This window comes from Lonchura striata, chromosome 1, assembly GCF_046129695.1.
Source record: "Lonchura striata isolate bLonStr1 chromosome 1, bLonStr1.mat, whole genome shotgun sequence".
NCBI classification, from domain to species: Eukaryota; Metazoa; Chordata; class Aves; order Passeriformes; family Estrildidae; genus Lonchura; species Lonchura striata.
The window spans coordinates 123,892,138-123,913,392 of NC_134603.1; the positions used below are offsets into that span (position 1 = coordinate 123,892,138).

The 21,255-nt window shown below is 39.0% G+C and overlaps 1 protein-coding gene across 4 annotated transcripts; it reads right to left on the reverse strand.

The window, feature by feature from the left end:
• Positions 1-7,781: 7,781 nt before the first annotated feature.
• CBX3 (chromobox 3) lies at positions 7,782-21,217 on the reverse strand. Of its 4 annotated transcripts, XM_031503858.2 has the most exons (7): positions 21,097-21,216; positions 19,520-19,570; positions 17,580-17,729; positions 15,633-15,775; positions 13,936-14,101; positions 12,484-12,578; positions 7,782-10,975 (listed from the first exon to the last, which is right to left on the reverse strand). In XM_031503858.2, exons 3-7 carry the CDS (start codon positions 17,619-17,621, stop codon positions 10,849-10,851), a joined length of 573 nt encoding a protein of 190 aa, XP_031359718.1. In that variant the 5' UTR covers positions 17,622-17,729; positions 19,520-19,570; positions 21,097-21,216; the 3' UTR covers positions 7,782-10,848. The 4 variants fall into 4 exon arrangements, with proteins under 4 accessions (XP_031359718.1, XP_021393884.1, XP_021393885.1 ...); XM_021538209.3 differs by lacking the exon at positions 19,520-19,570 and having other exon boundaries at positions 21,097-21,217; XM_021538210.3 differs by lacking the exon at positions 17,580-17,729 and having other exon boundaries at positions 21,097-21,217.
• Positions 21,218-21,255: the final 38 nt, after the last annotated feature.

The window sequence follows — 21,255 nt, forward strand, 5'->3', positions numbered from 1 at the left end:
TGCACATGCCACCTGTACATATGTGACAGTTCAGAGAAACAGCAGATTTCAATGGGAAGCACATGAATTCTGCTATTTATCTAAGAGCTACCAGGTATTACTCCATAAAAGCAAAAGTTTTAAGCACCTCCACCTGGGTCATTAATACAGTGGTTATCATCACTGTCAGGACACAAGCACTTCCAGGTGACTGGAAACGTGCTTCCTGCACACTGTTTCACCTGGCTTTTGTTCAACAGAAATGTTGCGTCCTGCCCAGGCTTCTTGTGGTGCTTGGTGATTGAAGGTTTTAATTTGATAGGTTTTCAGTTCTTCACGTTCCCAGTACATTTAGTACAAAGAGCATTTGGTGGTTCTGTGAAAACCAAAGTCACAATTCATTGCCTGCTTTTTGATTGGTAATTTAAAAGGCTGAGTAAAGAAATCCAAGTAGCATTTGAATGGAAGACAGTGGAAGAATAAAATTCATTTAGCAGCCTTCTTTTGTCCAACTTATGTGAACATATTGGCTCCTGTATAGTAGCCTCCATAACTATATTTGTCTTGATTGGTGACATACTCCTGTTTTCTTTTGAAACAGATTGTGCACAAAAATGAGATATTTTTAATTTGCTGACCATAGCATGTGCACACTAAAGAAGAAATTGTTATTGCCTATGGGGCAGCAAAAGACAATACAAATCAGTATTGTAATAGTAAGTGTTATTGTTCTCTGTAGCTGTGAACTGCTTTTATGTGTTTCTCAGTATGTTCCTGTTTTATTTGTGCTTAACTGTAGTTATCTAGTTTAAACTAGCTTTTGGTTGTCATTAATGGAAAAGAAGATCTAGCTTTCTAACATCATTCATGGAATACTTGAAAATTTGCAACTTAGTCTATTAGGGCCAACATCACTGAGAATTATATTGAAAACCAAAATTTGTAATTCCTAATTTCTTAAGGAAGCAAGTACTGTTTATTCACCTTTACATTCATTCTCAGATGTATCTTTGTAGTATCTCTTGCCTTAAATTTCCTTATCCAGAGAGTTGAACTGACCTATTATTTCTTGGATTTTACACTGCAGTGAGAGAAATGAGGGAGTTGCCAAATATAAAATTTTGAGTTCAGAAAAATAAATTTACTAGAAAATCAACCATGCTGTGACTTGCCAAAATCAAGAAATATTTAGCAACAACATCCAAGACTGCAGATTAATCAGCTGCAGTAGATGGAATCATAGAGAATAATCAGAAATGCAGCTCAGTAACAGACAGTGATGTTCCTGCAAGAACTGCAGGATGTCTGTGACAACAATGTGAGATGCTATTTCTCCCTTGAATCTACCTTCAAAGGATATATAGTTTAGTGCAACTGTTGGAGTATTAATTTTAAAGATTCAGCATATAGGGTGATTGGTTTTCTTGCTCTGGTGAAAAATGTATCCTTTCTAGTTTTACAGGTGTATGTCTGCATCTGTTTTTTTTTTTTTTTCAATTACTCAAATAAATGAAAATTAACTGAAAACCTGAACTGCAACTTTGATTAAAAATTAATTAAAAAAACTATAATTTCTTTGTTACACAAAGAAGATTCCTCTATGTATCTATGATTTCAGCTTTTCTGAAACATTAAGACATGCTTTTTTGCAGGGTTTTTTGGTTTCAGGTCAATAATTTTAAATGATGGTAAACAATCCACTGAACACAAAGTCTCGAATTAGAGTAGGGTCTGGTAGAATCAGACCTCATCCAATTTTGTGTAACAGCTCCTTTCTTATGGCAGTGTAGAACTGGTATGCAACTCTATGTGCAAAATTGATTCAGTACCTGCAAAAATTATGCAGAAGGAAGGTCATGCCTTTTCCCTGAGAACCAATTCAAGATATAGTATGAATCAGCAACATGTCCTTTCATGGCTTCTCCTGCTTCCTGCTTTTAATTGTGTTTCCCTTTTGCAATAGCATTGCTGCTGCAGTTCTATCCAGCTTGTCTCCTCTGCCTTGGCTGCAGTGCTGGTGTATTGAACTGGTGTCCTCAGCACACACCTTCAATTGGACTTCCAGTACTGCTGTAATGTCAAGGTTTATTTGCACTAACCCAGCAGATGGGTATATATATATATATATATATATATATATATATATATATATATATATATATATATATATACATAGATAGATAGATAGATAGATATAGATATGTATAGATAGATAGATAGATAGATAGATAGATAGATAGATAGATATAGATAGATAGATATATATATATACAAACAGACACAGAGATATAGATTTGTAGGTAGATAGAGATATATAGATAGATATAGATGTATGTAGCTGTGTGTAGATACTTTTACCGCAGTGATTTCTGAGAGGTGATTTTGCTCATTTTGTTCCAGGAGTAGGCAGAGATAGTAGCATTTTCTACTGTTGCTTTGAATGTGAATAGTGGTGTTGTGCCTAAAAGAACAGTTTGGTCAAGCAAGCACAAAAATTTTCTAATTTCAGATAGGAGCCCAGCTGGGGTTGTCCTCTGTAGCCTACAGCAACATCTCCAAAAACAAACACAGTGACTCTCCCTTTTCCTCTGAAGACCACTCAAGAAATAAGCCTTACTGGGGAAGAGATCAACAGTCATTATGCATTTCAAGGATGTGAACAACATTTCCAGAGTGATTTGTTATCAGTCTCTAAATATCTGCCTTCTATACCAAACTCTTAAGTGATACTTTGCTGAGGTTTTTAAACTCTTTTTTTTTCTTGAGTTTTGCAGTGAAAACCTGCTCAGTCCGCAGAGCTTTAAACCAAATTGGGATAAAATGCTTTATTGATCTATCAACAATATGGAATTAAGCAGCAATCAGTGAAGTGTTGCATTCAAGCTGTAATGCAACAAATAAATCCTCAGACTAGACACATCAATGTAATTAACACCAGCAATATAAACACTCCCTGCAACAAATGCAATAGATTTCTGAAATGCTACAAGCCTGCCTGACCACACATGCACATTGTTTTAATGATTGTGAGCATCAACTCTGAAACAGTTTCAGAAAAATAAAATCCTGTTTCCACTTGTAACCTTCTTGATTTGTCTTCTTGAAAGTGGTTTTTGTAGCTGAAAAACCCTGGCATTTCATGCAAATAATGGTGTAATTTTTATTCAACTAATTGTGAGTTCAGGGAAGATAACAGAAGAAAATCTTTACTGTGAGGGTGATGAGGCCCTGGAATAGAATGCTCCAAGAAGTTGTGGATGCTCCATCCCTGGAAGCATTTAAGGCCAGGTTGGATGGAGCTCTGAGAAACTTGGTCTAGAGAAAGCAGGACAAATTCCCCTGCCTACAGTGGGGGAATTGAAACTAGGTCATGTTTAAGGTTTCCAACCCACCCATTCTATGATTCTATGAATAAAATAGAATAGTTATGTATTTTAGGCCCAGCATTATGCATGACAAACTCTGATGTAGAAGTGAGGGGTCCATCCAGGACATCATCTCTCTGCTTTGCACATCCCAGGCCCATCCAGGACACAGGGGGCAGGGGTGGACACAGAAGGGGAAAGGTGGGCTCTAGAAGAATATAATAAGAAATAGTGACTTTTTTGAAAAAAGAAAGAGGCTACTTCTGATTGAAATAATTTAATCTAGAAATTATTGAGAAGAAAATTCCCAACATCTTTTCATTATGATTTCCCAGAGCAGACATATGCCTTTAAATGTGTGAAAAATTATTCTCAGTTCTAGAATTTAAAATATCTTCAAGCTGAGAGTATGGTAATTTGCTTATTTTCCATCCAAAGAGACACAATTCATCTTTGCTCTGGATGGGTGATGGTGCTCCACTTACAGTTGTGTGATACTACATTGCATTCAGTCTCCACATCCTATCTTGTGATACAGCAATCACTGATAGAGTTTTTAATTCCCAGACAAGCAAGAAAGAGGGTCAGCAGAGCTGCACCTTGGACTTCTGGATGGCCCTGACTAACATTGCCCCTTAGAAGTCTGGAGGGGCAAACGGGTCCAGGAAGGCTGGTCATTCTTCAACAGAGAAATGTTAAAGCCATATGCAAAAGATGAACCAGTGGGGAAAATCAGATAGCTTTGGCTAAAGCTCAGTCTGTGATATTAATGCCTTCTTTGCTGCAGTATTTAATGGTAAGTCCAGTTGTTCTTGGAGTATATGGCCTCTTGAGCTGGAAGACAGGGACAGGTAGCAGAATGAAGCTCCCATAATCCAAGGGGAAATGGCCATCAACCTGCTACACCACTTAGACAAACACAAGTCTGTGGGGCCAGATGAGATTAATCTAAAGGTACAGAGGAAGCTGATGAAAATGCTCAGCAAGCCACTATCCATCATTTAGCAGCAGCCAGCAGCCCCTGATAACCAGGGAGATTTGAGTTGACTGGAAGTCAGCAAATGTGACACCCACCTGTATGAGGGGCTGGAAGGATTTGGGAAACTACAGGATTGTCAGTCTAACCTTGGTGCTGGGGAAGGTTAGTGAGCAGCTCACCTTGAGTGCCAGCAAGCACAGAATAACCAGGGGATTATGCATGCCCAGCCAGCATGGGCTGACCACCCTGATCACCTGTGATCTTGTGATCCACTTAGTGAAGAAGGAAAGGCTGTGGATTTTGTCATCTGCACTTCAGCAAAGTCTTTGACATGCTTCTCACAGCATTCTCCCAGAGAAAACAGTTGCTCTTGGCTTGGACAGGTGCACTGTTCACTGGGTAAAAATCTGGTTGGATGGCAAATCCCAGAGAATGATGATGAATAGTGCTACATCCAGTTGTTGGTAAGTCACAAGAGGTTCCAAAGGGCTCAGCACTGGAATTGTCTTGTTCTGTATCTTTATTGATGATGCAGATGAGGGGATCGAGTGCATCCTCAGTCAGTTCATGGACAACACTAAGGTGAGCAGGAGTGTTGAACTGCAGGAGGGTAGGAAGGCTCTGCAGAGGGATCTGGACAGGCTGGATTGATAGGCCAAGGCCCATGGTGTGAGGTTCAACAAGGCAAATTGTTGGGTCCTACATTTATTTGAGTCACAACAATCCCATGCAGCACTACAGGCTAGGGCAGAGTGGCTGAAAAGTGGCCCACCAGAAAAGGACCTGGGGACAGCAGGTGAACGTGGGCCCAGCATGTGCCCAGGTGGTCAAGAAGGCCAATGGCAGCCTGGCTTGAATCAAGGATAGTGTCCAGCAGGACCAGGGCAGTGATTGTCACTCTGTACGCGGCACTGCCGAGGCCACACCTCAAATCTTGTGTCCAGTTTTGGGCCCCTCATGACAAGAAAGACATTGAGGGCCTGAAGCGAGTCCAGAGAAGGGCAACGGAGCTGGGGAGGGGTCTGGAGAGTGAGTGCTGTGTGGGATGTCTGAGGTAGCTCGGGCTGCTTAGCCTGGAGAACAGGCGGTTCAGAGGGCTCTTGTCACTCTCTATAGCTGCCTGAAAAGAGTTTGTAGCTAGGCTGAGGTCAGGCTCTTTTCCCAAACAAGCTACATGATGAGAGGAAAGAGCCTCAAGTTGCACCAGAGGAGGTTTAGATTGAATAGTAGGGAAGTTTTTTTTTGCTGAAAGGCTTGTCGGTCATTGGAACAGGCTGCCCATGAGAAGTAGTAGATTCACCATCCCTAGAGGTATTTAAAAGATGTGTATATGTGACACTTAGGGACACGGTTTAGCAATGGACTTGGCAGTGCTGGGTTAATGTTTGGACTCAATGACCTTAAAGGTCTTTTCCAACCTAAATAATTCTTTGATTCTAAATTTCTTTAATATCCATTTTCTTTATAAAGACAGAACTTCCTGATTGTTGATCCTGCTTATAGAAACTCAGGCAACAAGTGCTTTTCAACAAAGATTCTGGACCAAAACTACATACACATTTGAAATTGTAACTGTGCAGAGCAATGCACCTGGATAACATTTCTGGGAAGGAGAAATTATGTATAGAAGCCAATGATGCCTCCTCTGGTCTAAGTAAATCAGGGATTTACAAATTCAGTCAAGGTAAAAAAAAAAAAAAAAAGAAACCAAACTCTGCCATCCCATCCTCATAAGGGTGACCTCTTCACCAGATCAAAATATTTTGGCAGACACTGCAATGCATGCAAGTACTTGACCGCTTACTTTATCTAGTAAGAAAATTCATCACAAAATGTTATTGCATTCCCAAACTATCAACGCCAGCATCTTAAGACAATATAAGCTTCCATCTGGCAGGGGCCATCTGGAGCCCTGGGAATCATATCCAATTCTCTCACCAAGTTAAGAAATGCTACAGCACTGTACAAGGAAGAAAAGCACCATTTCTACTTGCATCAGACTGGAACAATTGCAGGCTTTTTTGGGGGACAAGTGTTTCAATTTTGCTTGGCATAACTTATTACTTTTTCTAAACCATCTATCATTTATTTGAAATCAGAGCCCAGAATGCTTTCATATGAGTTCCTGACAGGCATTGGGGAACGTGGAAGTTTTCCATTTAAACTTCAAAAGGATGTGGTAATACTCAAATTGATGGCTGGGATTGCGCCAACAAGAGGCAGCAGGAATGAAGCACAAAGCCTCTGCAACTTTTTCCTGGTCCTGCTGACATGAAGGTACTACCAAACACCTTTGGCTCCAATACTGCATGGCCTCAAGTGTTGTCACAAGAAAAGGTTAGGAGAATAGGAAAACACTGTCAGGTGGAAACTGCTTGTGAAATTATACATCAGTCAGGTAAACCTATAAAAGAGCTAGTCTGGATATTCACTCTGCAAAACAAAGCCTAACTCCTTGAGCTGGTAGTTATAGCTTTATAAAACTAGACAGAAAAACATGGTTGTTTGATCCTGTAACATTTTGTTCCAAAAGCCACACAGCCCTACTTCCATGGTATTCCACTTCAGCTTCTGAGGTGAAGTAGGTCTGTGCAGCAACTTTTCACTTCAGGAGTGGGACCTAAGAAACAAATCTGGGGACATCTGGCTTGGCTACTAGCTAAAGTTTAGAGGCCTGTGTCATGAGAGTAGACATATCTTAACATAAGCAGCTAAATTCAGGAGTTGGGTAAAAGGTGACATTTTGAGAAGACATATTAAACAGAAAGAGAGGGACACCAATGGCAAGGACAACGCTGAGAATATTGGAGAAAGGTCTTTGAATAGGAAAGGAGTACAATCTTTTATGTTGCAAGAGCCCAATTCAGGTAAGCAAGTTAGATAATTTGCAATTAAAGGAAAAATGTAGTTCTAGCTACATTTCAAGTTATGATAACATATGTTAAGCCCTGAATGAATTATAATCTATTGCTAAGAAACTGTCACAGAGTTTTAAGGAGAACTGCACCATAAATCTATAAGAATTACCACAAAGCATGCAGAATCCATTTGTGCTGAACTGATAAAAATCACTTGCAATGTTAATAATTTTTTTTGCAGGTAACATACTTGTTTTATTCAATTTAACAGCAATTACTCTAATTAATTTGCAAGTAATACAATACTAATTAACAAAGTATGAGTTTTATTCTTTCCTAGCAAAGAAGTAGGAACCAGGCTATAAGAGGATGATATCATAACAATCTAGCACTACCCAGTTATGTTTAACCTGCATATTTTCTTTAGCCAGAGTGAAGGCATTGGAGCAAGAACTACTGGGATTTTTGTGATTTGTGTGGTTTTTTTTTTCAAGACAGCACCATTAACACGGAGCAATCACAAAATGACAGCCTGAAGCCCATTTGGTTTGGTATAAGAAAGGAGACAATGACGAGAAACCTCCACAAAACTCAACTAACTACAGAAGATATCTCATTTATTGAATCAGTTAATTTTGAATTAATAACATTTGTTAACTTTTTGCCTATGTATGCAGCACATTCAGCATAACTTTACATAACTTGTAACTTTAAAGTGTTGCATTTCATTACTAGCAAAACCGATTTTGACACAAAGTGAGGAGGAAAAAAAAGGAAACAAATATCAATCAGCATATTTACCATCATAACATAAAAAAATCAGCAATCTAAAGAACTGTCTAACAAGCTGCAAAGTTGTTTAAAAGTGAATTCAGTGTATTTTTATTGTCAGGAGAACCAAATATAATGTAAAAAGCTGTATATAGTTACAAATCTGTATTTTAAGGGTTACAAATTGAGAACCAACCTCTCAACAAAAATCTTTGTCTACCACTAACAATAACCAATAATTAAAAACAACTGTTTAACCTGTATTGCATCAAATCAGCAACTTCACACAGACTTGATATCCACACTTGAAATGTGTTACAGAAACTGCAAAATTTCAGGCAGTAAAATGCAACTAGTACAGGAAGTTTTAAGACTCTTTACAAAGTACTCCATACTGAAGAAACTGACAGGAGAATACAAGCTGCTTTGAAATTCCTCTTTAGCCCATGTATGTATCAAGCTACTGGATAAAAAAGCAAGGATTTCAGAATCCTATATACTAGGTGTATAAATATTCCTATTACAGGCTTCCCAAAAACTAAGCCATGAACTCTGTAGAAGTCTTAAATGTGATGAAGTCAGGGTGATTTGTCTAAGGAATAGGCAAGTGAGGTTAGTTAAGTGCTGAAATTATCATTACCTGGTGCAAGGGAGCCCCATGTTAACAGGGATATCAGATTTTTCCTAGAGCCACAAATAAGAGACTGAATTCTGCCCAAAGCCTGTAATAAAAGATCTTTAGGAAAAAGTTCACATAGCAAATTTAGCCACTGCTGTTTAACTATAAGTAGGTGTACTATGGTGGCAGGCTTTGTATCACAATATAACTGGCTTTTGAAACTGTTGAAAGGACAAATTATAGTAATGATTTGTGAAACAGTACATTAAGCACAGACTGGATTCCTTCCTTCACTCTTCAGGCTATGCACACTATATGAGGATTTCCAGGAATATCTCTTTTTTATTTTCTGAAAAAACATACCCAGGCAATCCCAACTGTCTCACCTTCGAGAAGGGCCACAAAGATATCAGAGGGTTGTAAGCACCTCTCCTGTGAAGAAAGGCTGAGAAAGTTGGGATTGTTAAGCCTGGAGAAGAGAAGGCTCCAATGAGACTTAAAAGAACTTTCCAGGACCTAAAGGAGATTTACAACAAGGCTGGAGAGGAATTACAAAGGCATGTATTGACAGGACAAGGGGAAAAGGCTTCAAACCACGAGTAGTGTTAGGTTATATATTATGGGAAGAAATGTTTTACTCTGAGGGTGGTGAGCCACTGGAACAGGTTGGCCAGAGAAGTTGTTGACAACCCATCCCTGGAAGTGTTCAAGGCCAGGTTGATGGGACTCTGAGTAACCTGGTCTAGTGAAAGGTGTTCCTCCCTATGGTAGGCAGGGTGGAACTAGATGATCTTCATGGTGCCTTTCAACCCAAATACATTCTAGGAGTTCACCGACAGTGTACTACAGGATTATATTTTTTTTAGTCAAAACCTTAAATTAAGGATAATTCTGAAATAATCATGGCCAACTGACATATGAACACATCTTAAGGCAAACTATACTATGGTAGTCAAAACACAAAGATGGTGTTTAAATAAAGGGAAGTGAAAAGATGAATGGCAACTCTACTCTTCCAGGGCTTCCCACCCTTTATTTCTGCCCTTCTGAAGGTATTATCCAAGCAGCTGATTACAGGACTGATTTCAAAATTCAATCTGAAATAGAAAGAAAGTCTTTTGCTCCAGGTATATGACTTAAGTATGTTCATTTAAATGTTCCACTTTAAAAGCTGAGCTATGCAAGTATTCCTGAGGTGATGGCCTGAAGAATAATTCCATCTGAACCAGCCCTAGAGTACACTATAGCCTCTTATTAAGAACTGAAGATAAAGCAAGGACTAATACTGTCAATACATGTCAAATATTTCCTAGTATGCACAGGCTACTTGGCCTTGTGACCAACTGCTTTACCTAAGTTGTGTGGTTGCAATCTGTGACTTACAGGAGTACCCAAAGCATATTAACGTTACAGGCCCTTCCTGACTAAAAAAACCCCGTGTCTCAGGCAGTATTCACAAACCCCCCCCCAGCAGATAATCAAAGCCTGGTACTTGTCTGGTATTGTGATAAGAGTAGCAGTGGGGTAATATTAATTATCAACCTACCCCCCAAGAGAACAACTTACAGTTAAATATATTACAAATGGAGTTTAACATATCAAAAGTTGAGAAATACTCCTCTTCAAAAGAGTCACAGCCTATCAGTATAAAGGAAGAATATAAAACTATTTTATTGACCACTGCTCACCAGTATTTACAATAAAGTAAACAATATACAGTCTGATAACATTCAAATTACTACAAAGTTAGTTTTCACCTGGTCTTCTTAAGACCAAGTGATCCCGAATACTAAAAAGAATGACCTTACAGGTTTAAAGGGCTAGGTTTGGGTAAAGAAGATACATGCACATCAATAGTATAGAAGACTACAAAACATCTGTGAGTTTGTTTAGACACTCATGAATCTGTAATAACTAAGGAAGCTCATCAATGTTTTATAAAAGCTTTTACCTAATATGGAGGAAGTAGTAGTATCAAATGCTCTCTTGTGGTAAATGAAACAAGTTGCAGAAAGCTTTTATTTACTTGATGTTGATGCAAAACATACTACTTCAAAAAAATACCAAATTTGAAACTTGTTAGAATGTATGTTTCTCACATTGCTAATAAATCAAATTTTGGGTTTTAATATTTTTATATATTGATGTTGATGCAAAACATACTACTTCAAAAAAATATCAAATTTGAAACTTGTTAGAATGTATGCTTCTCACATTGCTAATAAATCAAATTTTGGGCTTTAATATTTTTATATATAAAAAAAGCAATGCAAACAATTATTGTGCTTCATCTTCTGGGCATGAATGCCAAGTTAGCCGCTCTTCATAAAAAGCGATTACGATCTGAGGACACTTCACATTAGCTTCTTTGGCCAGCACCAGATCTGCCTCATCAGAGTCTTTCCTGATGTAGAAGAGAGCAAATTTAAGAAAATTAATAATCAATACTTCAAACCATTAAGCAGCTCTTCTTAAGTCCTAAGTTCTGAAAAGAATGTCAGCTAGAAATCAGTTTCCAGTATACCTTTCCCTAACGCTACCAAGACTTGCCATGCTAATGATAATGACGATGCTTTATAGCTCCATTGTTCTTCCCTTCCTATGTTTTCTTCTCTTTGAAAGGAAAATGCTATTCAAAGGGAATCAGTTACACTGGTTACGTACTGGAGTATGTAACAAAAGAAACAAAACTCAGTTAATTTTGTCTTTTAAAGACTAATCAAAGCTTCAAAGTAAGACTTAAAAATCAATAGGACCAACCAATCTTAAGAGGTGGTACTTACATGCAAATTACATTTACTGTTTATGCAAGTAAATTCCTGTATTTCATACTATTATTCTTGATGCTGTCTTGGGGTAAACAAACCAAGCTTGCTAGGTTTGACATGCTTCAGATTCCATTTTGAAGTGTATGCTGCTTTTAAAAGTCAACCTTGTGCATACAAACTCATATCCATGTTTGTTACCTAAGACCAATTATGAAAAACGAATCAACGGCAACTAAACTAAACTAAACAAATAAAAAGTCCTCTGTGTTTGATATTGCCAATTATCACTACAGAAATTCAAACACTCATGGTCTTTGTTTTGGAACTTTTCTAAGTTTCACATAAAATTTATAAAGCATTTGAGAATGCAAGAAGGGAGACAATTTCCCACAGCACTAGTCTTCAGCAGTCCAGGTAAATCCCAAGACAAATCATGTCTCAGATCATTCAGTTTGACTCCATTCTGAAAATCTGCCCTTCTCAAAGGCTGTGGAAAGCCATCCTTCTTATCACCTTAAGAAATATGACTCTCAGCAAATGTCAATTTTTGTTCACATAACAAGAAATCATTTTCCCAACACTCTAGCTAATGAAGCTGGTTCCCACCTACCCTCCCAGCAACACCAATTCCCCACATGACTCTCACCTCTTACCAGCCCATAATGTCAAGCCTCTCCATATTGTTTATTCTTCATCTCCACCTCTGCTTTCTCCCCTAGCTGCTTCCAATTCCACTTTGATGTATGCAGAACAGCTGGCACTATGCTTGGTTAAACAGCTGGCTATCCAGCAGCTGCATTCTGCCTATTGAAATATGCAAAGCTGGATTTCTGCCTGCCATTCCCTCTGCAAGAGCATTACCAAGATCCAGTTTCTTCCACACAAATGCCAATTTCTCCCTATTTTATCAGAAATTACTTTTCAAAGTAAAACTGAATGAACAAAAATGAAAGATATTTTGGGTTTTGAAGGAAGAGGGATTAAGTCCTAACTGAATATAGAGAGCTTGTTCTTCTAAGAATACAAGGTTAATAAGGAGACCACCAGCTTCTGTGTCTTATTCCTAAGATGAAGTTGTCTCTTTAGGCTAAGTGCAGCTGCCTGCCCTCCCTTTACGGACAAGAACTGTGGATATAAGACTTACCATTTCATGAGGAACATAAGCTCTCCACTGCTATCCGTAGCCCCAATTATCCGCTCAGGATCAAGACCCCTTGCAAACCCTCTTGGTTTATCAACCTAGTAAATTAGAAGATGGTTATCTAGTTTAAGACAAAATTCTATTTTGGTACTAGATACACAAATTTTTGTACATACATTCATGTGTATGTTTGTGTATCAGAATGAAAAAATGCAGCCTTAAAAACCCATCAAATCTATAATTACACATCTATAATTATTTTTTCATGACCAATCTTCAAACCAAGTAACTGAGAGGTAGGTTAATAATAAAGGATTTTATATCCATGTTTCCAGCATTTATTTCTGAAAATACAGTAGATGAAACAAATGGTCTAAAATAATTTCAGTAGATAAACGAACAAGCATGGTCAATAAAAATAAAAACAGAACAGCAAAAATGCATGCCTGGAAGTAGAAAAAGCACATCCTTTTCAGTAAAACAGGCTTGGGTTGGCTAAACCAACAATGAAACTGCACCCTTGGGGAACACCTCAACTCTCTTTGGCTCACTGACATCACACCGGTGACAAAAAATATCACAGCTATTTCCTGTATTAGCTCCTTTATAGATTCACAATATTCTTTTAGAGACAGTGGCCACTATTGTACCAGATGAAGTCAAACAACTGCCTCTACACAGAAAGCAAAATATTCTTTGTATTATTAATGAACTATTCTTTCTGATGCCTTCCAACCTTTTTGACAGTAACCACGTGTCCAACTGTCTGCTGTCTGCAGTACATGAAAATGATTGGCAGTGTCAGGTTTCAAACTACTAGTCCAAAAGTTTATGGAAGAAAATGTGAACTGTTGAACACATTACTATGTGTGCATTATTCTGTACTTATCAGCACTGAATGTGTCAAGTTGCCTATGCATTTAAACTGAAGGAGAAATCCAGACTTCTCAGGAAAGGTAAGTTTTTTTCACTCACCCCTTCTACTCCTTCTCCACCATTACGGCTGCTCCTAGTCTAAGTAAATGACTGGTTTTCACGTTTGGCCATCTTGCCACACACCCATTCAAAATCATCTATTAAATATAGCAGCAAACCAGAACTTCATCTTTGTTCCATTCATGGAACTTTTGCTCTAATATAAACCTATCACTTAGTACCATTAATTAATAACTCTTAACCAGTCTTACTTTCAATTATTCACTAAATGTTATGGGACAATGTAAGAACTTTTAATCATCATGTCAGTCAATCATCCTTTACTAACCATTTGGACAGTCTCATTAACCATAATGAACATACACCCTTTTCAAACCACAGACCCAGATGCTATGAAATTTTTACAGTTTTAAATGAGTGTTCAGTCTCATTCTCAAAGCCACAACATGATTTTTGGGGGATGGAGAGGTAGGGGAGAGATGGAGGAAACAGAAGCTTAACATGTGAATACATACTTACAGAATCACGCTTTTTCTTTGATTTACTATCATCAGATTCGCTATCTGACAAAGATTTTCTTTTGGCACCATCTGTTTTTTCTTTACCAGCTTTCTGAGAGTTCAGAAAAGCTTCAATTAGCTCTGGACAATCTAAGTTCTCTTCAGGTTCCCAAGTGTTGTCAGCACTGAAACATACACACATTTATGTAAAACTAGGTAAAGAAAAATACAAAACTAGCCCCATGGCTCCCCTTAAAATAAGCAACTTAATTTTTTTTCTCACAATATAAGGTAGGTCTGTTAAACCCTAAGGACATTTATATTGCCACCTTTAGTAGCTTTCATGTACTGCATTTGATGACTGAAAGAATGCTCCAGTAGTATTGAAAAACAATGTTCTTAACCTGAAGGTAACACAAAAAGCAGCTGTATTAACACCTGTGTTCTCAGCGGGGTATGAGAGTTGAAACAAGCAATCTGCACCCTACCAAAATTAACTGTCCATTTAAACTGACTCACTTCCCCGGTTCCTCTAAAGACTGTCCATGAAAATAAACAATATGATATGAATACTAAAGACTAACAGAAAACAGAGTGTACACAGCAGTCATTACAAATAGCCTAAGTATAAATACATACATACATATATATCTATATAAAAGCTTTCAGACATGAGGAACACTCTAAAGTTGTCTCTGAGCACTGAACACAACTATACCTAGAACTATCTGCTTCCTTCAGCTGAGTGACTGCAGGAGGGAACAAAGGGGGGCAGAGCTGGGCACTGCACATGTTTCAGTGAGTATGCATTTTCTAACTAAAATTTTAAGAAAGCTCCCTACAACCATTATGCATCCCACATGCAAATACTGGCACAGCACTACTGCACCAGCAGGATACCTACAAATTATTTTCCATTACAATAACATATTATTCCGAATTCAAAATACTAAACACATTGTGCTTTGCATTTATGCACATATCACTACACATATTTCATGATGCCAGAGTGCACAATGTTGCAATGCACTCACTTCGGGAGGTATGCAACAATAATATCACAGCATACATAACCATTTATGCACAAATTCTTCTTTCAGCTGGTAAAGCAAGCTGTCACAGAGCATCACTGGAAGGAGGCACAATTGCATTCCTTCTTAAACAATCAGCTTCTTAAGTCTACTGCAAAGTTTTCACATACATATATAAGTCCTGGGAAAGACACTCAAAAATGCCTTTCAAGTATGCCTAATGAAGGCAACCACTCCAGAGGCAAATTCAGTTCATTTGAGAACAGTTCATTAAAATTATTAATCAGCAAACTATCTGCTTCAGATCTGCCTGAAGTTTTTAATCCTGCATGATTTGTTACTCAGAAGTACCATTCATTCTGCTTCGCATATGATAACTGTCAGTCTATCTGACCTTGATAGCTATGGACACAAACTCTATCAGAGTGACTCTATCAGAGTGGTAAAAGAACAATCAGTAAGAACTTGGTAAAAGTCCTCAAATATTTTATATAGCGTGAACAATGAACTACATTATCTTCTATTTTATTTTCATACTTGACTGTCTCACTTGACTATGCATTTAGGGATGTCCTTCCCTCAAGGTTCTTTAAAGTGGATGCCCATCATCCAAGCTCTTTGGACAGTTTCAAATCAATGGTGTTTATCATTTTATCAGAAAAAGGAAAAAAAAATAATGCCTTACTCTGTAAATCCTTTCCACTTCAAGTAGTATTCCACCTTTCCATTTACAACACGTCTGTCCAGGACTTTCTCCACAACAAATTCTTCAGGCTCTGCCTCTTCAACTTTTTTACCTTTGCCATTCTGTTTCTTTCCCATTTTGTGCTACAAAAGAAATTCAGAACGACATTTTTCTTTTTTTCCTTTGCTTTACACAGTTACTTCACTGGCTTATTAACACTAAAACCAGAAGCTCAGACTCCTTTCATGTTAGTGCATGTGGTCAGGTAACCTGAGCAAGACATGTTAATCTTTTGGGTTTTTTCAGTTGCTTAATAAGATACCCAACACCAGCTTTTAAAAAGGAGAAAATTTTTTTGTCTACATACTCAGTGACTATAGTCTCCTTAAAAATTTAATTATCAGTGCTACATGCTCAAAACATCAGGAAGCTTCTAAAAGTTAACTCTATGCCTGTGAAAAGGCAGAGGGCAAGGCAGAAGTAAAGAGAACTAATAAGGAAACTGTGAAAATGCATAAAATAGAAAAGGGATGGTACTGAAAAAAGGTGGTTTCTACCTTTCCCAAAAAAAAAACCAAAAAAAAAAACCAAGGAGAAACTGATGGCAGCAAAGTTTATGATGTATTGCTACAACAAGCAAAATACTCAATAAACCCGCAACTACTGAACAGGACACATGCTAGAAGCATTCCATTACTGCAGTCCCTTCCCATTCTTAGCCATGCACCCATGTAACTTACAAAGAGATGTCACAAAGGTGCATAAATTTAAGACTGCTACACTTTTGTACAGCACTTAGCACATAAATGGAATTTTGCTAACTTACAAAACTTTTCAAGTGTTTTAAAGTTTACATGTGATAGTTCAGGTAATATTCTTAAGTTTTTAAAACAAATATTACATCCACATCATCCTCAAGGCATTCCCAGTTTTATAAGGCATAATTAAATAGCAGTAGAAGGACACATTTCAGAATTTCCTTGTTTGTAATCTTAGCCTATTATGCTGTATCATAGTTCTGGAGGACTAGCAGACCAAAAGCAGTTTGCTTGCCATTTTGGACTGCATCTTATATAGAAATTGTCAAGTGGCACCATAAACTAATTATTAAGCTCCTAAAATATAGTTATACAGCACCCTAAATCAAAGTGGACAGAACTAATTCCTCACTAAAGCACTTCTTCTACAACAGAACACAGACAAGCATATACCACAAAGCACCTCTATTTGCTGGTTAGCCATTCTCTAGTCCTCTCTAATGTGGGTTAGTTTGACAACACTGCAATTCTGAAATTTTCAAACTTTCAGACTTAGTGGAATTTTGTCTTGATGTGGTGAAAGGTAAAAAAAAATGTATGTTAGAACAAAAACTGTCTTCTTTTAGTGAAGACTGGAAGATGATTCTCTTGCCAAAGCCCTGTCTCTGTACCCCTTATTTTTCATAATTAATTATTCCCTCCCTCCCCAAAATACTTTACTCTTTATGGTTAGCAACCCATAAATTGAAGGTTCAAACAACACATATGAGAAAAAGTTTTTAGTTTCTCATTTAAATAGCAAGTTTCTGTATATATCTCACATGGCCATCATGTTTTTGATTTGACAGCATAGAAGAGAGAACAGAGCATGTATTTCCAATTAGATTTTAAGTGCCTGCATATCCCAGGTGTATTTTGACCACAGCATTCATGTCTGAAAAGTGTTAACTTAAGCATATTGGCTTTTTTTGCCTCTACAGGAAAAAGAATACAAGACTGATATTGAAGGGAAATACAACATGAAGATGTCCAAGGCTTCTATGAGGGCAGCTTCTTTCAAAAAATGGAAGTGTGAAATAGAAAGGGGTAGATATGAGGAAAATAAACAAACAATAAAAGTAGCAGAGGGAAAAACGACAACACAGAAAAAGACAGACTCACTATACCATAGTAATAACATTATAATTACTGGTGATGAGGCAAGCAGGCTACATGTGGGGAACATCTCCATCTGTATTCTCCGTTGGACTAAAATTCTTTGATTCAATGGAAGACTGTTTTCTGGTACTCTTTTCGGCTTCACTAATTCTTGTCACTTAAAGATCAATGTTTTGGATTTCTGTATCAAAGCAACAATTTTTTTTTTACTTTCTAAAACTTAAGTATCTTAAGTATCTTCCACAGAGGAAAATGAGTATCATGGGGGGGGGGGGTCTGTATTTTTTTCTTGAAGTGCAGTAAGAAATAGCAAAATAAAAAGTATGCTGCTTCTGTTTTAAATGTTAGAGATTTATTAGGTCTTGTGCATCAGCACTGCTCTTCAAACTCTTGAGCCTATTAGGATAACACTTGATTGCAGAGCCTGCAGAAATACTGAACATGTTAAAAACCTGTACATTCTGGGATTATACAAGCCCATGCAAATCTCAGCCCACAAGTGAATTGTGACACCTGACTGAACTTAAAGCATACTAAATGTCCACTTGACCCCTGAAGCTCTCCTCTCTAGGGCTGCACATTGTAAACTGTAAATTGGACATTTGACCATTGAAGGCTCATGTATAGCTTGCTTCTCTTTCTGCATTCAGGAGTCATATGACACCACATATGACAGATGTAGATCTATGGATAAACACTCTTTCGTTGAGGGGCAAGGTTAAAACACTGATGTGACACTGTGGTGTAAAATTTTAACATACAAGATGTAAGAAAATTGGAATTACAGCTCTAGAGCTACCCTACCCCTTAACATATTTAGGTTTTGCATGCAAATATATAACTAAGCAGAATTAGTTATGGTTCCCATGGGAACCATAACTGATTTTCCTGACCTGTACAGCAAAATTCTCAATAACATCAAAAGATTAAAAATACCACATTCAAAAGATTTTTTTCCTCTCTCCAAAGCACCCTTTCCCAGGCTGGCTAACTTCTTCTCTTCTTCAAATTAGGGATAAGTGGACAATCAATTACTAACAGAAAGTTTAGACATTCATCTCGGTGAAATATTTTAAACCAGTACAACACAGAGGAAGCACTCCGTTGCACTTCTAAGCCAGGAGTTAATAAAAGTTTTGAATATATTTTGAACTGAGTAAACATTTCTGTAAATTTAAGAACAGGCCTTTCGAGACTATTATAAACCAGCTGTTCTGCTGCTGGAGTTTTGAATTGTGCACATATATTTTGGCTTGCTTCCCCATCTCAATCTCAGATACATCTCACAATATACTTCTACAGGTCTGTCTTTCATGAAACTATGTATCAGTATTAGTTGAACTGCAACCAGCAACCAACTGCCATTGGAAGTCCATATTTTAATGTCAAGCAAAGCTTTAGAGGACTTGAGATCCATGAATGCATCATTAAAATGGTCCAGGAAGGGTTGACATCTGATAATCTCTGCTCCTATGAAATTCAAAGAAACTGTTATTTGTTAAAAAGCATTTCAAAAGGCATCTTAATTATGCCACATCATTTCTCAATAATGTTACTTTCCATCTGTAAAGATTGCCTTTTGTCAGGCAAATATTTTTCTCCAAATACACTGGGAGAAATTAAGTGAATACATGATTTAGACTTTATTTTTTACATGTATGATGAATTACATGGTATGCTGAAAGGAGGCTAAAAAAAATCCTCAGTATTTTCTATTGTAGAATAGATGAAATAGTGCAGAGTCCTTTCATACTTTTTTCTCAACACGTTTCTCTTTAGAAATGGCAGATTTATTAAAACCAAAGACAATGTCCTTTCTAGTAGCCTTACTTTCTGGATCTGAAATTTGGTCAGAATAATGCTGGGGAGGGGAGATGTGGATGTATCTTTTAAATGGAGATGCCAAGTTATAAGTTTGAAGAAAAATATGTTGATTAAATCCTTATATACTTTAGGTGTGCATGAACTTACCAATGTAGTTTTATTGGAGGCCATTTTTATTGCAGACTTGCAGAGCTTTTACTAGAAAAATGCATGACAATTAAAAGGAAGTTTGCATTACTCAAAGAAAGGCATCCCAAGACAAGCATGGTCCTTGTTCCAACCCCCATGTATTCACTGCATACAACATTTCTTACACGGATTAAATCCAGAACAAAAAGTAGGTTACTACTTTGTCCGGCATAACCCAGTAATGCACCATTAGGCTAGCCAGGATAAATGATACTGACAAGGTGGTATATAGGGTTGAAAAAAATTTTTCCCAAGGCCTTCAAAAGCATAGACATGTTTCTAGGGAAAAGGGGGAGGACCATCAGGGATGCTCATTTCCTTAAACCAAATAGAAACAGAGCTCAAATTCTAGCAATTGAAGACATACCTAAGGTATATTAACTGTAAATATCTGATGGGGAAGATATATATATTTGTGGTGCAATGAATCACCCATTATTCTTACATGGTAGCAAATTCTTATAAACAGCAAATATTTCTCTTAATGCAACTATAATGTTGCCTTCTGATTCTCAAGTTGGCAAGAGTTAAGGTCCTAAAACAATATTAACTCAGCTAAGATGTACATACTACATATTTAACCTATGCAAATTAGGTTGAACACAATCCATCCCCTTTTCCATGTCATTTCTCATACCGACCAGCTCCATAGGCATGTATTGTCACCGCCCCGCAGCGAGCTATAGAAATGCTAGAATTCCCCATATGCCTGGGTAAAGCAGAAAAGTCCTTTAAGGCCAGAAAGCCTTCCGGACTCAGCAATCCCGCCCAATCCTCCCCTGACACGGGAGGCGGATTTTGGCAGCCGCATGGGCGGTGGGTTAGGCGAGGTGGGAAAAGGGCCGGGGCCAGGGCGCCAGTGCCGAAGGTCTTGCCTTGCGTCCCCCGGAGAGGCAGCAGAAAGGGGTAAAAAAAAAAAAACCCAAAACCCAATAGCAACAATCCCCCCCGCCACAAACCAGAGGCAGCCCTGCGGAGGCCTGCTGCGCCTCGGGCCTGCGGCGGGCGCACATGAGGCCGGCGGGGCTGCCCCGGGCGAGGTAACGGGGACGCAGGCCTGGGCCGCTTCCGCCGCCGCTGACAGGGCCCCTCCACGCCATCTTCCCCCCGCCCCTTCACGTCTTCCCCGGGCCGAGCACACGTAGGGACCGCCGGCGGGCCGGCTTTGTCTGCCGCGCGGGTGCCGCTGCCCCCGCCCCCGGCACTGCTCTCCTTCCCCTGGGGCGACAGCGCCCGCGTGCCCGGGCGCCGGCCTGCCTCCCTCCCTCCCTCCCTCCCCGAGCGGGTGCCGAAGCCCCGATTCCCCGACAGCTCCGCTCCGCCCGCCACCCCCCACCGCCAAGGAAGCGGGGGTGGGGAAGAAGCGGCGGTGGGGGGAGGCGGGCGGGTTGCGCTCCGCATCTCCCCGCGGCGGCCCGCAGCGAGCCGCAGAGGAAAGGGGAGTCAGGGAAAGGGACTCGAGGGTGAATGGGGTGAAAGGAAGCGGCTGCAGCGAAAGAAAAGAGGGAGAGAGAGAGAGAGAGAAGGATACAGACTTCAATGGTGCCCAGCCGCTTAGGTCTCCTGTCTCCTCCTGGCTCCCGCCCTGCGCGCACTGAGCGGCGGCGGCAGCAGCAACAGCGACATCCGCGGGGGGCTGAGGCGGGGGGTGGGGGCAGGGAGGGAGCGAGAGAGGGAGGGCGGGAGCGGAGGGC

Excerpts from the sequence above, each read along its gene's own strand:
- CBX3 (XM_021538209.3), bottom strand. The coding sequence starts at position 17,621 with ATGGAGATGTTCCCCACATGTAGCCTGCTTGCCTCATCACCA. Across the intron at positions 14,102-15,632 it reads AAGTGGAAAGGATTTACAGA|TGCTGACAACACTTGGGAAC; the intron begins GTAAGGCATTAT and ends TGTATGTTTCAG. Across the intron at positions 12,579-13,935 it reads CAAAGAAAAAGCGTGATTCT|GTTGATAAACCAAGAGGGTT; the intron begins GTAAGTATGTAT and ends CTAATTTACTAG.